At 44.5% G+C, this 15,484-nt stretch overlaps 1 protein-coding gene across 10 annotated transcripts in view; it reads left to right on the top strand.

The window, feature by feature from the left end:
• Positions 1–746: 746 nt before the first annotated feature.
• Positions 747–15,484, top strand: part of TARS3 (threonyl-tRNA synthetase 3) — a 76,327-nt gene continuing 61,589 nt past the window's right edge. For 9 of the 10 annotated variants that reach the window (XR_012375264.1, XR_003212338.2, XR_012375265.1 and 6 more), the window contains exons 1-5: positions 747–1,153; positions 2,094–2,159; positions 2,812–3,008; positions 9,507–9,630; positions 13,943–14,064. Coding sequence is in view for 5 of the 10 variants with exons in the window: in XM_073882511.1 (XP_073738612.1) it covers positions 836–1,153; positions 2,094–2,159; positions 2,812–3,008; positions 9,507–9,630; positions 13,943–14,064 (827 nt within the window). In the remaining 5 variants the exon portion in view is untranslated. The remainder of the gene's footprint in view (positions 1,154–2,093; positions 2,160–2,811; positions 3,009–9,506; positions 9,631–13,942; positions 14,065–15,484) is intronic. The other variant, XM_025893096.2, reaches the window with a different exon arrangement.

The raw sequence follows: 15,484 nt of genomic DNA, 5'->3' as shown, positions 1-15,484 counted from the left end.
CTATTACAGGAAGGTTCATGCTCACAGTTACGTGGTATACAGGGATGTCTGCGGCATTTGCCTTAACCTGGAGTGAGGAGCTAGCAATTGCCCGTCAGCTTTAAATTTTCTTAGAGATCTTCTGTGCCTTGGCCCAGCGGCCTCTGCACTTGGTCAGCTTTGGCATGAAAGCCAAAGATGGTGGACTCTCAATAGTCACTTCTCAGAACCTAGCTGCAAGTTGGAAGGATGGTGACTGCTAGAATTCGCGAGAGGAAAGACAGAGCCACGCTGGGAAGGGAGATGTTAACCTTCCCAAGATTTTGGACACTTTGCATTTCAACCAACTCATGGTGATATTCATGGCTAGCCCTGAAGGCACGGTCTGCCTATTCAGGCCCCACGCCACTCTCCACTCCCTGACCACCGCGCGTGCGGGTACCCAACCGCTGCACCCCAGCAGCGTGCCCAGCCTCAGCCCCACCCCTGCAGTCACCGCCCCCCCGCCTCCCCCTCACCCCGCCGCCCCGAGGCTCCAGAGTATAGTCCCCGCCCTGCAGTGTGCCTCCTCTGCCCTTCTCTGTTGCCACGCCTCTCCTCCTCGCCCCGCCTCCCCGCGGTTTCTATGGTCCCAGCTTGCGGTGAGCCCCGCCCCTCCTCTCCTCGTCGCCCCGCCTCTCCCCGTCAGTCCACCTCCCCGCGGCTCCTATAGTCCCCGCCCTGCAGTGAGCCCCGCCCCTCTTTCCTCGTCGCCCCGCCTGTCCACGACGCCCCGCCTATAGCCCGGCCGCCGCCGGTGCCTCCAGCGCAGCGGCTGCTACCTGAGTGGCGTCGGTGGCTTGGGGAGCCGGCCGCCATGGCGGCGGAGGCCCTGGCGGCCGAGGCCGTGGCTTCACGCCTGGAGCGGCAGGAGGAGGACATCCGCTGGCTGTGGGCGGAGGTCCAGCGCCTGAGGGACGAGCAACTGAACGCGCCCGACCGCGGCCAGGCCGAGGGGCCGTGCCTGACGCGGGAGGTGGCGCAGCTCCGGGCGGAGAACCGCGACCTGCGCCACCGCCTCTACCGCCTGCGGCTGTGCCTCGCCGAGGAGCTGAGACAGCAGGCGCCGCTGGAGAGCGCGGCGCGGGCGGCGGCGGCGCAGGAGGAGGCCCGGCGCGCGGCTGCCGGCGCGCAGGTAACGGGGCGGCAGGCTCGCTGCGGGGAACGGGGGCGGGTGCGACTAGAGCCCCGGGCGGGCGGCGCCGCGGGCTGCGTGGTGCACGGGTGGCGGTGGTCCGGCCGGAAGGACGGGTGCGGCCGCGGCGCGCTGCTCTGTGCACCTGCTCCGGCCTGGGGAACCAGTGAGGCGCCTGGACATCCCTCGGAGCCCTGTCTTTCCAGCAGTCGCCAGACTGACTTAATGGTGTCATTTCTCAGCTCTCCCAGTAAACTTGCCACATATTTTCTTCAGTAGCAGAAATAGCATTTTCCTTTGTTTGAAAAAAAAATGCTGGCGTGTTTAAAACTCACTCTTCTTTTCTTAGCAGGAAGACCAACAGCTACGTAAGTAAACTCATCCATTTCGTCTAATGAATGGCTGGTTCTGAGCTGTTTACGACAGGTGGTTTTTGGGGTTTTTTTTTGTTGTTCACTCGTTGAAATCTGTATATTTAGCGTTATTATTAGAGTGTTTTAATATTTTGGCCCATTGAAGGACAGGTTATCGTCGTGTAACATAATACATTTTATGAAGTTTAAAAGATTTCTCAGATTGTGGGGTGTTCTTGAGTTCTTTACCAAGGGTAACTGTGGTGCACTGGCAACATCTTCCTAAAATAGTGTATTTACAGTGCGGCGGCAGCTACACAACCATTTTCCAGTGACATTATGTTTAAAGTTTAGGGGAAAAAACTTTAGAGAGCAAAATATGTTAAATGTACTTAGCAAGAGTGTGTGAAAATGCCCAGACAGGAAGGACGGAACCCCAGAAAGTGAGTTGCCCATCTAGAGTTTTAGGTGGTGGTCAGGGAAGCCCAGCCTCCAACGTGGGACACTTGCTGATTGCTCGCTCCTCTGTTGTGTTCCTCTTTCTTGTCATTGGTATGAGTTATTTATAACTTACCTTTATTTCTCAGCCTCCTTCCAGTCAAACCCAAGAAAAGAACACTAAAGCAAAGGAGGATCGCAGGCCTGAGAGCAAGGTGAGTTGTTGCTATGGAACTAATGTAAAATACTACCTGTAATTTAAATATGTTGATACAGTTAATAGCCCAGATTTTAAATTAAAACATAATTACTAATTAAATTATGACACTAGTAGTATATTCAAAACCTTGCAAGCCTTAGCTACAAGATGTCTTAACTTCGAGCTGAGCTAGCCACACAGCTATCTTTAAGTGCTTCTTTGTCTATTTAAGTTGAGATAGCAGGGCTTTACTTTTGTGTTAAGGAAATTAGCTACCATATCAATCATGAAAACAAACCAGAGTAGGTTTTGAGGATAAACACTTGGCAGGAGCAAAGAAGGAAAACCTGGCTGCGGAGTAATCAGTCTGGTTGAGATCAAACAGGAAAGACAACAGAGAATGAAGTAGGATGGTATATGGGTAGGTGCTGAATTGTGCAACTGTGCATAGACGAGTGTTAAACACATGGCGGAGGGAGATATGGTAGTTAGAAGAGGTGGGCTTTGAGCTGGACCCTAAGACCTAAGAAGGGGGTGGGAAGTGACTGGCAGGAGAGTTGGAAATGACCTGGGGTGTGCAGAGAATGGGGTAAGCCTTACTGCAGGGTGAACACGTAGAAAAAACTGGGCTGTGTATGTTAACCTTCTTGTATTCTAATGACTTTCAGGTGACAGATCAACCAGATTTTGTGAAGGAAAGATTGAAGCTGTTTGAAATATTGAAGCAAGACCATCAGCTCTTATTTGTCATTGCTGACGAAAAGGGGAATACAAGCAATGTGATCACAGTGAGAGTGGCTGGTGGGAAAACCGTGGAAGGGGAAGTCTGGAAAACAACACCTTATCAAGTGGCTGCTGAAATTAGGTAAAACCATAGTTTGGAGAAGATATTCATTATGTAGTATTGTGCCAGAGCTTGGTGACAGTGTGTTCCCTGGGAACTGCGAAAATATTTTTTTTTTCTTACTTGAATAAATTAAGTGTCATTAATTTTTTCCCTCTGGCTTAAATAGGGCATTTAAATAAGTAGTTGAATACCAGAATAAAATCTCTTCTTTAAAATGTCCATATTTTAAAGTTCTTTTTTTTTTCTTTAAGATTTTATTTATTTATTTGACAGAGAGAGAGAGTACAAACAGGGGAAGCAGCAAGGAGCAGGAGAAGCAGGCTCTCGCTGAGCAGAGAGCCTGATGTGGGGCTCGATCCCAGGATCCTGAGATTATGACCCGAGCCAAAGGCAGACTCTTAACCAACTGAGTTATCCAGGCGCGCCCCCCCCCCATGAAAAATATATAGTAGAGAAAAATGTATAATCCTTGATAGGTCACTTTACATTGACTTTGTTCATCATCAGAGTATTTCCATGAGATTTTACTGATCCTTTGCTGGACTTGACTCCAAGTCAAGTCATCATCCCACCAGTAAATAACCATGGATGGTTCTTTGAACCACGTGGGACAGATCCCTGAAGGTTTTCAGGCCTGTTTCTTTTAATCTCTGGAATAATATTGCTTTTCCCATTTACCTAATGAGGTTGTAAAAATTAAATAACTGCATATGAAAAATACTCTGAAAATTAAAGTGCCTCTAGAAATGTACAAAGTGACTTATTATAGATTGAAGGTGTATGTGTTAGAGCTATTATCAACCCTGGAATAAATACTTTGACTTTCCTAGAAATTAGATACATTAGTGAAGTTACGTTATTTTGACCAATGTTAATTCCTAGCAGTAAATGTAATTCCGTGGAAGCTATAGCTCAAGACTGCCATGTAAATAAACTTTTACTATTTACAAAGCAAGCTTTTTCAACAGTTGAAATCTTCAGATTTCCTTGGAAAACTATGATTAAAATGATATATATATTTTCCCACCCCATCATGTCTTGCACTCTAACAGCCTCTCCCAGCTATTCCCATGTTTTCCAGGAGAGAGATGGTTAGATGTGCTCAGGAAAAAACAGGCTTTGAGGCAAAGATAAGTTTCTGTTTCTTCACGGCGAGTCAGTTTGCATGTTGGCATAGTAGAGACTGGTTCTGCACGGAAGAATCCTGTTTGAACTTGGGAAGCAAAGTTACTGGGTTATAGGACAGCTTCTTCATTGTACCCTTAATAATCTGCATTTCCACAGGGTACCAGCTTACAAATCGTACAATCAAATTTCATGATAGTGGGATTGTAGGAGCGTCTAAAAAGTAAAGTTAGCCCAAACCAAAAGACAAGCAAAGCGGGCATATCAGGCAAACCTCTTAGGAAGAGAGCCGGGATCATAGTAGTACTTCAAGACACCAGAATTCAGAGCTTAAATCATCAAATGGGAGGCTTATTTCAAAAATAGACAAACAGTGTAATCCGCAATGACTATTTGTCACAGAACTTTAGGAGTTAATTGATGTAGCATCAGATCAGAAATACAAAATTAAAGACACTCAGGAGTGGTAGGCTTTAACCTCTCTTTGGTTAGTACTGGTTTTGGACCCATCACATAGGCAAACATTAGGGTTATATGTGTCTGATTAATAACACTGTGAGGGGGACTTAGTGGTTGCTCACCAGTCTCTGTGGTCTACAGACAGAGATCTCTCAGCACCTGTGGTTGTGTTTTTGGCTTCTCAGAACCTTAATTACATGTGGAAATACAGTTCACATATTCTGTAGGTAAAATGAAATCTGTTATGAACTTAGTAAACATTAAATGACAGCAAGGCAAAACAAAGTAAAACTTGAAAATTACAAAAAAAAAAACTTCAAAATAACTCAGGTGAAAGGAAATAAAAACCACAGGATTTTTAGGAAATACTTTAATGAGGAGAATGTATATCAGAAATCTGTGCAATAGGGCCAAAGTAGTGATCAGAAACAGATTTGTAGTGTCAAAGGCTTTTCTAATAAGAAAGAAGAAGAAACAGACTAAGAATTCAACAAAGACAGTTAGAAAAAGAAGGGAGCTCTAAGGTGAATTAGAGAGGGGCACCTGTGTGGCGCAGTTGGTGGGACGACAGGCTCTTGATCTCCGCTCAGGTCTTGATCTCAGGGTTGTGAGTGGGGTTCTGTGTTGGGCTCCTACTTAAAAAAAAAAAGTGAATTAGGGAATAGTATTAACTGGAAAACTGTCTGAATAAGGGTTCAGTGAGGTGGCTGGATATAAAATAAATGAGAAATTAATAGTTTTATTAAATTATACTGCCTATTCTCTTGGGTTACTGAGAATTGATTGCATAGATGATGATTCCTGTTCTGGGGGAGTCTAAGCATACCATGTAACGTGGAAATCATTAAGGAAAAGATGGACAAATTCAAACGGCACACAAAATAAAACGCTTAAGAAAAATGGCTATGTGTAAAAATGACACATAAAACGGGAAATGGCAGATGTAAAAAAAATGTACCATATAAAACAAATGATTGCTCTCCAAGTGTTTTTCAAATTAATAGGAAAAAGATGAAAACTTCAAGAGAGGAACAGATTATCTTAGAAGTATAAATGAAAATTATTATGTGTTCTCTATTTGTCCAAGGTTTATGCATAGCAGTTAACATTGATACAGTCTTGGGGAAATGGCATTGCTGGAGGGTGGATAAATAGGTCCGGTCTCTTTCAAACTTTTAAAGCCTTAAAAACATGCAAACCCTAACCTTGGACCCAGTAATTCTATACATAGCCATTTATCCTAAGGAAATACCCCTGTAGAGGGGCGCCTGGGTGGCTCAGTTGGTTAAGCATCTGCCTTTGGCTCAGGTCATGATCCCAGGGTCCTGGGTTTGAGCCCCGTATGGGGCTCCCTGCTCAGTGGGGAGTCTGCTTCTCCCTCTCCCTCTGCAGCTTCCCCCTGCTTGTATGTGCATGCCCTCTATGTCAAATAAATAAATAAAATCTTTAAAAAAAGAAAAGACCCCTGTAGAAAAATGGGGCAAAGGACAGTTCATAGTAGTTCATGAAAGAATTGTTCGCAGAGTGTGGTTCCCAAACCAACAGCATGAGCATTACCTGGGAACTTAGGAGAGAGCAAATTCTTGGGCCCTGCTCCATACCTCTTGAATAATTAGTCTCTGTTTGTAAGCCCCTCCAGGAGTTTCTGATGCAAGTTCAAGTTTGAGAACCACTGAGTTAGGCTAAACTGCTGTCGCAAGAGATCTCCCCCAAAGACCATTGCTTGAATAAGGTAGACCTCACGTTTTCTCATATGGCAGTCCAGAGATGACCAGTCCAGGCTAGTGGACATCCCTGGTCCATGCAGTCATTTATGGACCTGGGCTCCTTCTGTTTTGTTGATCTGCCATCTGCTAGGTCACAGTTCGTCCATGTTGAGGGGTGGAAGCTGAGTTCATGGACTCACGGACTTGCTTGCAGGCAGGGGGAAGACAGCTGAGGAACAATAATGCTTTGAGGGCCAGACCCCACAATGGCACACTCTAATTTCCTCTTATATCCTATTAGCTCACCTTGAGTCACCTGGCCACCCCTAGCAGTAAGAGAGAATGGAAATGTCGCTTTTGCTGGCCAGCCACATGTCCAGCTAAAGCATTCTCCCCGTGGAAGAGGGAAAGCATGGTTTAGGGGACAACGTCTGCCACAGTGTGTCCCTGTGAAATCCAGAAATCTGTGAGAGCCCTTTTTCATCATCCCGCACACTTGGTCCCTCCCCAGGCGAGACAGCTCTGGGTCCCAATAGCTGAAAGCTTGGGATTTCCAAGTGATGTACAGAACACCCCGTTAGGCTGGCCCCTTACACTCTAGCAACAAATAAGCTGATAGGGCTGCCCACCCCACATGTGTATATATACGGTGGTGGAATACACACGAGGCCAACACGATAGAAGTGTATTTGGAAAAAAGAGGAAGGAGCAGTAGGGCATCCAGTAGTGGACAGAAGCCATCAGATTCTGCTGGCAGCGATCGGGAGGCCCACAGCCTGGCAGCGGGCAGTGCTTGGGTCAGCCTGTCTGGCCACCCTTTGTTTTCTGGTCCACAGTCCCCCGGAGGCCCTGGTTTTGCTCTTGGGGAGGTTCCTAGTTGTCCATCATCTAGACAATTCCATCATCTAAGAATTCTAGAGAGAGACTTCTCACCCCTTTTTGTCCTGGCTTTTGTGCTTGGCTCATTCCTCTGTCCCTCAGTTTAATGGCCTGAGGTCATATGAAACAACAGGCTGTGGGAGGGCAGCACCCTTACTCTGATCCCTGCAGTGGGCCTGGCTCCTATTGTCAGTCTTGACGTTGGCCTTCGAGAAGAGCTGTCCGTGCCTGTCCCTCCTGCTGTTTGGGACAAATGACTGTTTCTCCGATCTCGCACAGCCTCACATTTCTGGACTCTTAGTTTGGATTACAGGCCACAGGCAGAGCCTCTCTTGGCAAAGTCCTGTCCCTTCCATCTCTGCCTGCAAACCAGATAATTCTCACCCGGGCTGAGCCGGGTCTGGTGGTATTTTGCAAAAGCTGCAGTAGCCACCCAGCGTTTACCAACATTCTGCCTTTTTATGCCTGCTTCCTTATGTGCTACAAGCATTGTAAGCGCATTGGTTTGCTTTAAGGCTTTACCAAATATGATCTCAACTATTTAATCATGTATCAGTATTTGATACTTATCAAATACCAAATGATGCCACGACAAGGGATGTTGGCCACATCTTGCTGCCCATTTGCTAAGCCAGTGCGACGTGGTTTGGTTTTGTTACTCACCTCCAGGTCCTTACTTTTTTGTATTAGTTAAGATACAGGCTAAGCTGCTGCAACAAAAAATTCAGTAGCATAAATATGATCGGAGTCTCTCTCCAGTAGCCGTCTGGAGGTGTGGGGGGCCACCTTGGCAGGACAGCACTCTTTTCCATAAGTCATCTGGAGACCTGAATTCCTTCCGTTTGGTTGCGGGACCATCTGTATGTATGTCCAGTGTTGCGCTTGTCTGCATGGTTGGGGGGAACAGCGCGCGTTTGCTCTGGTGTGGAGGAAGCGGGGAAGGGATGGGGAAGGGCTCTCCGTTGTCTTAAGGCTGAGATGCAGAAGTGCTACAGGCCACTTCTGCTGGTATCCATTGCTTCCAAACCTAGTCACACGGCCACATCTGGCTGCAAGGAAGGCTGCAAACTCCTGCACAAGAAGGAGAGAATGGATTTGAAGAACCCTTAGCAGTCTTCACAGCCAGTAAAAATGAAAATTAAATTCTACTTCGTTAATAACAGTAGCTAGCATTTATTAAGAAGTTTTTATTGTGAGTATGCCTTATTTAATCCTTAGAATATATGGATGAGGAAGGTCCTATAAATCCCCATTTTAACATATGAGAGAGCCAAGGCTTAGAGTAGATTGTTCAGTGTTCAAACCCAGAGCAGGTGCTCTTAACCACAGCACTGTACCGATGCTCAAGTTACTCACAGAAATGCAAGTTAAAACATCATATTGGAAAGAGGACATGGTTTCATAGTACCTGACATTATGAGGGGAAAGAGAAAAGGTATTCTTGCACCTTTCCTGGTCGGGAAATTTGGCAGTATATTCCAACAGAGGTCATTAAAGCATATTTCCCTTGACCCAGCAGTTTTACTTCTTGAATTTTTCCAGAGAAAATGGGCACTAAGATGTGTGTTCAAGAATGTTCACTGCAATGTTACTTGTCCCAAAACAAAACAAAGCAAAAAAAACCCCACAAAGAAATAACCAAAATGCCCAGCCACAGAGGGTTCAGTAAGCAAGTCTTGTTTCTTCTGCAACTAATTACTAGCATGTTTTTCAAGTCTGTCTATTGTCAGGGAAAACGTGCGACTTACAAAGTTTAAAAAGTACGTTACCAGATAACATATACAGAATGGTACTATTATTAGATTTTTATTGTAGTGTATATATTTATCAAAAAATGTGGAAGGACATACAACAAAATGTTAACAAGTAATCCCTTGGTGGTGTGATTGAGGTTTTTTTTTTCTTCTTCTTTGCTCTTCTGTGCTTTCCAGGTTCTTAATGCGTTATTTTTGTCAATAATTTTCAAACAACAATAAATGTGTGGGGGGGCAGTGAGAGAGAGAGAGAAGGAGGGGTGGATGGAGAAAAAGACTAGAAAGACATGTACTAAAATGCTAGGAGTAGTTATTTTCAGGGTGGTAAGATTTAGATGTGATTTTTATTTTATTCTTCATGTTTTCTCTGTTTTCCAAGTGTGGTGGTGGTGGTTGTTGTTTACAGTGGATGTATACTACTTTTGTATCTAAAATAAATGTTACGAAATAAAAAAAATCTGTTCTATTAGTTTACATTTGTACTTTCTATTCACTTAAAAAAAAAAACCCTGGAAACTATTCTAATCTTTTGTTTTAATGAATCATTGTAGCGTGTGATAAGGTTAACTCCCAAGTGACTTTTCTCTTTCTAGTCCAGAGCTGGCTGAAAGCACGGTTGTAGCCAAAGTAAATGGTGAATTATGGGACTTGGACCGTCCATTGGAAGGGGATTCCACTCTAGAGCTGCTTACGTTTGATAATGAGGAAGCTCAAGCTGTAAGTATTTAAAAACCAATCAATGAAACTTTGAGTAATTATATTGTAAACAATATTATGTACAAAGACACATATTAAAGTCAAGAATGATGAGTTTTGTAACCTTCTGAGACTTAACACTGGTTTATTGGTGTTTAGTATTTATGAGTTTCTATGGAATGAATATGTACCAATATATATCAGCTTTTAAAGAAGCCCCTATTTATCATTTTTTAAAATAATTATTTCTTTAAGCTATAATGCTTTATTATAAAATCAATGTATATTCCAAGTGAATTTTAATAGATTCTTAAAAATCAGTCTACTTTATAATATATGTGTAGGAGAATTGGAAAACATTATCAAAACCCAGATATCTTTTAAATAGTTATTAATGTAATATTCTGGAAAATAGATATCAGATTTTTATGTAGGTCTCTGATATGCATCGTTACCTTAACTTTGCAGTTTTCCTTTCATGTGGCCCACTGTCCACCTAAAACCTAACCTGTGATTAGTTTAGGCTACATTAATTTTGAAACCTAGGCTAAATTTCTTGATTTATTAACCCAAACTTATAAGAAGCATATTATAATTACTTTTCTGTGTGAAATATGTGAGGTATAACAATTCAATAGCTAAATAATACAATATTAATAAAATCACATTTAAAAGTGATTCGGAAAGAGCAATTTTTAGAAGAAATACATAGCATATGTGTATTATTTAGTTTTTCTCATGAGTTGTTAACAGCTGTCACTTAACTTCATCCCAGATTTCATCCCTAGACTTTAAAATTTTATAAATTCCCTCAGTCAGCTGACCAGCATCTAAGGCCCTGGAGTCACGTAAAGACACTATAGGGCTGCAGTGGACAAAGCATGGAGACTCCCGCTTCCAAGAGTTTTAAGAGTTTACATCCAGTGGGTGGAGGTAGTAAACAAGAAAACAAACAACTAGAGGTTTCAGATAGTGTCAGTTTCTGGAGAAAGTCCAATCGGGGCTGGAACCAAGAGCCACCATGATAGCTGGTGGAGCAATTAGTTTTGATCCTCAACTAAGGGCCCAGATCCTGCCTGAAAGCCTTGCACTTTCCCACACTGGCACGCTCTTGGTTTATCTGCAGGTGTCGCTCCTGAGACTCTTTTTACATAGTTGGCTGTTGAACTTCTTCAATCTGCCAGGTACTAGGGTGGTAGGGGATGGACGAACTACCAACTTTAATGTTCCATGGAGATGTGGGCATCTTTGGGGTTCTTCTCTCCTTGCATTCAGTGACCTCATGAAAAAGAAAACATTTGTTATCATGGGAAATCTTTCTAGAGTGCCGAACCAGCAGGCCCCTCTGCTTGCCATGCTCATAACATGGTATCTGACGTCGGATTGTAGGGTTTCCATAAATATGTGTGGTTGTTGATGAAAATGATGATAGGCAAAAACATTTACCAGAAGTTTATTTACCATTTACCAAGTGACCCTGGCCCCTTGAGTCCCCAGTTACCCTAGCACACGTGTATGTTTTAATCCCTATTTTACAGATGAGGCAACCAGAGCTCAGGATGGTGAAGTAACTTTTCCAAGATCTTGATGCTTCTTTTAATGTAATTTAGTAACAAAGATTTTTTTGTTGTTGTTCCTGGAATTTATTTTCCTGTTGCTATAAACATAATAAGATACTGAACATAAACCAACTTATGAATATTTAGCACATATCCATGAAAAAGAAACCCTATAGAAAAATGAATCTTGAAAACCCAGATCTAAAGAAATGAGAAATTAATGCTTTTTTAAAAGCATTTTTTGCTTTATGGAAAATTTCAAGACTCCTTTATATTGTAAAAGATGATTCTATTTATAAGAATAGTTAGAGCATAATGTAACATACAGAAGAAACACCCTCTGCCCTCTAGATAAGTTCATATAGAAAATGACAGGAAGAATACTCACATAAAGCTGATAAATATACACAACAGAAACAAGGGGCATTTTATAAAATGATACAGCTTGCAATTTTAAAACATATCTAATGGTATTTCCTTTTGTGAGCGTATTGTCTACTAAAAGAATATATGTAGGTAGATATTATTCTACTTTAAATCTTTGGGGGAAGTCCCAGGGAAACCAGTGATGTGCAGCTATGATTTCATGCTCAAGAAAACACAAGGTACTTGGTGGTACTTAGAGGTGTGAACCAGAAAAGCAGATTTACATAAGAACCAAAGCTGCTAGTTCTGTGCTTTTAGTGCGGCTCAGGGGTCTCTTCCAGTACATCAGGGCATGAGTCGGACTTCACTCCCCATTTCAATGGCCACCTCCCCCCATCCTCTGGATTCTCTCATTTACAATGAACCACGCCCTTCTTTTAAGGTCCTTTATGGTGCCACTGCTTTTCTGGTTTCATTCCCACCATCGATTGTTCTCAGTCTCCTTTGCTGGCTTTTTCTTCTTCATCTGCCCGCAGAGTGAAGAATTCCTCGGTGCTCAGTCATGGCACCGTCTGTCTTTAGATTCCCGTTCCAAGCGTTTCTATTAACTATCCGCTGTCAGTTCTTCTGTCTGTGGCTAGACACGTCTCAGTCTTGTGTACGCTGCTGGCCATGCACTATCTCCATCCAGAGATCGTACAGGAATCCTGAGTATGTCCACAGCAGAACTCTTGATTTTAGCCCCATCTGAGTGTACACCTCCATGACATGCCTAATTGCTCAACCTAGAGTCTCAGAGGTTGTGTATGATTACAGCCTGCCCTCCCAGCTCCAGTCTCGAATTAATTGGTAAGCCATTACTTTCCCGAGGTATCTTGAATCTGCCCACTTCTCTGCATTTCCACTGCCACTGTCCAAGAGTCCACGATGGTGTTATTATAGCACAACCCAAGAAACTGCCCACCTGCTGTCCTATTCCCCTAAAATCCATTCTTGTACTGCTACCAAACGGTGTTTTAAAAGGTAAATTGAAAATTTTTCTGTTTAAAGCCCTTCACTGCATCTCACTGCATTTGGAATAAAACTCAGCTTCCCTCCTCTCCCGGCCCAAGGCCTGCATGGCTGCTCGCCCTTTCTTCTCTCTGCAGCCTTTCTCAGGCTACCCTGCTTTCCCCCTTCCATGTTCCTGACTCTCTGTGAAGGTGGAGCCTTCACTGTCACTCTTCGTTCCAGTGCCCTGTTCATCTCCTTTTAAATCTTCTTCTGGTCTTGTGATTATGCACTTACTAGTTTGTTTATGCCCGTCTCTCTCACGCTGCGCTGCAAACTGCAGGAGGCTGGTGACTCCTTTTTGTTCACTGTTGTATCCCCAACACCTAACACAGAGTTTGGCTCAACAAATATCTAGGGGTGGACAGAGCACCAAAGAAGAGACTTGGGTTCATGTTGGCAGTTAGTCTGCCCTCCTGGCACCATCCGAAGCAAAGGGACCGACCCTCTGGGGCCGTTTGCAGATCCTATCCCAGCCTAACGCTGCTGGTTGGGATTGCCCATAGCCTGCTCAGCCAGCCAACCTCCCTCTGTTCCGATTGATTTTATTTGTCAAACGGCTTTCTCATTGTAACATTTCCTATTTGATAAGGGAAGGAAAATGCTGCCAGGGGACTCCGGTGTTGTCTTGCTTCTTTGGCACCTATATTTATTTGGTGACTTTGGTTAGTTTTAGTTTATCCGTAAACCACTGATTCCTTGGGAATTCAAAACCAGATTCAAAACCCAACTTTCCGACCTTGTAGACCTGATGAGCGGCCCTTGGACGGTGGTAAATTAACTCATGTGTGTGCTGGCCGGGGCTCTCAGGCCACATTCCCAGGCCCCACACTCGTCGCCCTCCAGAGCCATCTTGTCAAAAGCTGTTCAACCTGCGGGGACTGCCGTGTAGACGCAAACTACTTTGGCCCTCTGTGTTCAGCTTCGAGGCTGTCCCTGGAGAGAAAGGAAGGAAGCCAGTGTCTGTCACCCTTGGCTTTCCTCCACTCTGGGCTGAGCTGGGCTGCCGCGCGACTCCTCTGCTCAGCCTTCCAAGCGGATGGTTGAGGCTTCGACAGACAACCTCTCTGCGAGTGAAGATGGACGTGGAAGGCCGTGGTTTTGGAGCTGTGCTTTAGCTGCGACTCAAGACAGCAGTTTACACTAGAACCCAGCTTATGGCCCTGGTGTAATTGCCAGGAACGCTCAGAAAGTGTTCTCTTCGACGTGGGCATTGAAGCGTTTCTTTTCAAATTGATGTTGCTCTGTGTCTTAGCATTTGTCCCCTTAAAGGTGATCCACTTGCTTCCTTGTGTGATTGGACTAACAGTTTCCCATGCCGTAATTTCGATAGCCACTGGCCTCTGTGTTCCACACAGGTGTACTGGCACTCCAGTGCTCACATCCTTGGGGAGGCCATGGAGCTTTACTACGGAGGCCACCTGTGCTATGGTCCACCCATTGAAAATGGATTTTATTATGACATGTTCATTGGAGACAGGTAATACCGCCTGCATAGTCACTTCTGAAGGCATGCGTTTATAATGATTACATATTAATTTAGTGAATGTGTATATGTTCTATAACTTGAGCATAGATTGGCTATGTTTGAAAATTATTCTTTTCTGAGTTTAGATTCCAGAGGAACTTCTCGAACTTTCTTTCTTGTCCTCAGAAGGAAGTGATAATACTATTTATCTCACATGAGACCTGCTAGAGCCTAGTACTGAATTAAGAACAGAATCTCAAATTTAATCCCCAAAGAGTGGCTGGTTCAGTTCTGCTCCATGAATAATGAAGGGTGCTATCCACCTTGGCCAGACATCCCATGCAGATAAGTACCATGCAGAGTAGGGGACAGAGGCTTCACATTCTGTAGATCTGTGCTTGAAATCATTAGCAACAGGCCCAGCCCCAGCCCACCACCTGTATTCCCCATAGCTCTTAAGGACTAGCTGCCAAAGCTGAAACCTGAGGGTCCTTCCAATTCCTGTCCCTCCCTCAATCCAGTTCTTCCAGTCCTATCTCCTAAATAGTTCTCCCATCCTCCCTTCTTCCTCTGTGCTTCTGCCTGAATTAGACCCATAACATCTCTTGCTGGATGACTTTGGTACATTTTGTCCTTACCTGTCACTACTGCACTGCTCAAATGGTCTCCCTAACTGAGCACCCAGTACTCTAGAGCTCCTGTGTACAGCCTTGTCCGTCTTCATCTCCTGTTCCCACCACCCCAAGATTTGTTCAACAAGATTTTTGACTGAGCTTGGTGCTGGTGATTCAGCAGTGAACAGAGTATGGTCTGTTCCCGTGGAGCTAACAGTCTGGTTAGCTTAGACAATAAACAAACGAACAGCCACTTACCAGGTGGTGATGAGTGGTATGGAGGAAAAGAAGCCCGGTGTGGAGAGGTGTGTGCCATGACAGGTGGTCAGGAAAGGGTCGAGTGATGCTGAAGCAGGGACCAGAATGGAGGAAGGGAGCAAATGCTGAGGCTGTTGTGTGTGTGTGTGGGGGTGTTTATGGACCTTTGGGGGTACAACGTTCTAGGCCTCTGGGACCTCCCTGGTGTGGGCCTGTGCCTGTGTTGTTTGAGGAAAGGCAAGGAAGCCAGCGTGGGTGGAAGGGAGTGAGGGTAAACCAGAGAGCAGCTGAAAGAGGTCAGCTGATGGCTCACGGAGGCCCATTCCCTGCGAGTACCAGACTGGATGCTGCAGTTCACACCCACAGATCTTTCTCCCAACCCGATTCCACAGTAACTGAGGGCGGGGATTTGTGAGCACTTGCTACATCTCTTTTGAACAAAAATGTAGGTGTGTGAAGTATAAGGTTGACTGCATGAAGAACAGGTCTAAAGGAGCTTAGTCTAACCGGGGAAGATTCTAATGGGGCTTTTCAAATTATACACCTCATCGCAGAGAAGA

Source organism: Callorhinus ursinus, unplaced genomic scaffold (assembly GCF_003265705.2).
Source record: "Callorhinus ursinus isolate GAN/ISIS: 27379988/994484 unplaced genomic scaffold, GSC_fseal_2.0 scaffold47, whole genome shotgun sequence".
In the NCBI taxonomy this organism is placed as follows: domain Eukaryota; kingdom Metazoa; phylum Chordata; class Mammalia; order Carnivora; family Otariidae; genus Callorhinus; species Callorhinus ursinus.
Note: the sequence above shows the minus strand (reverse complement) of the source record. Positions and strands in the feature narration are given on the sequence as shown.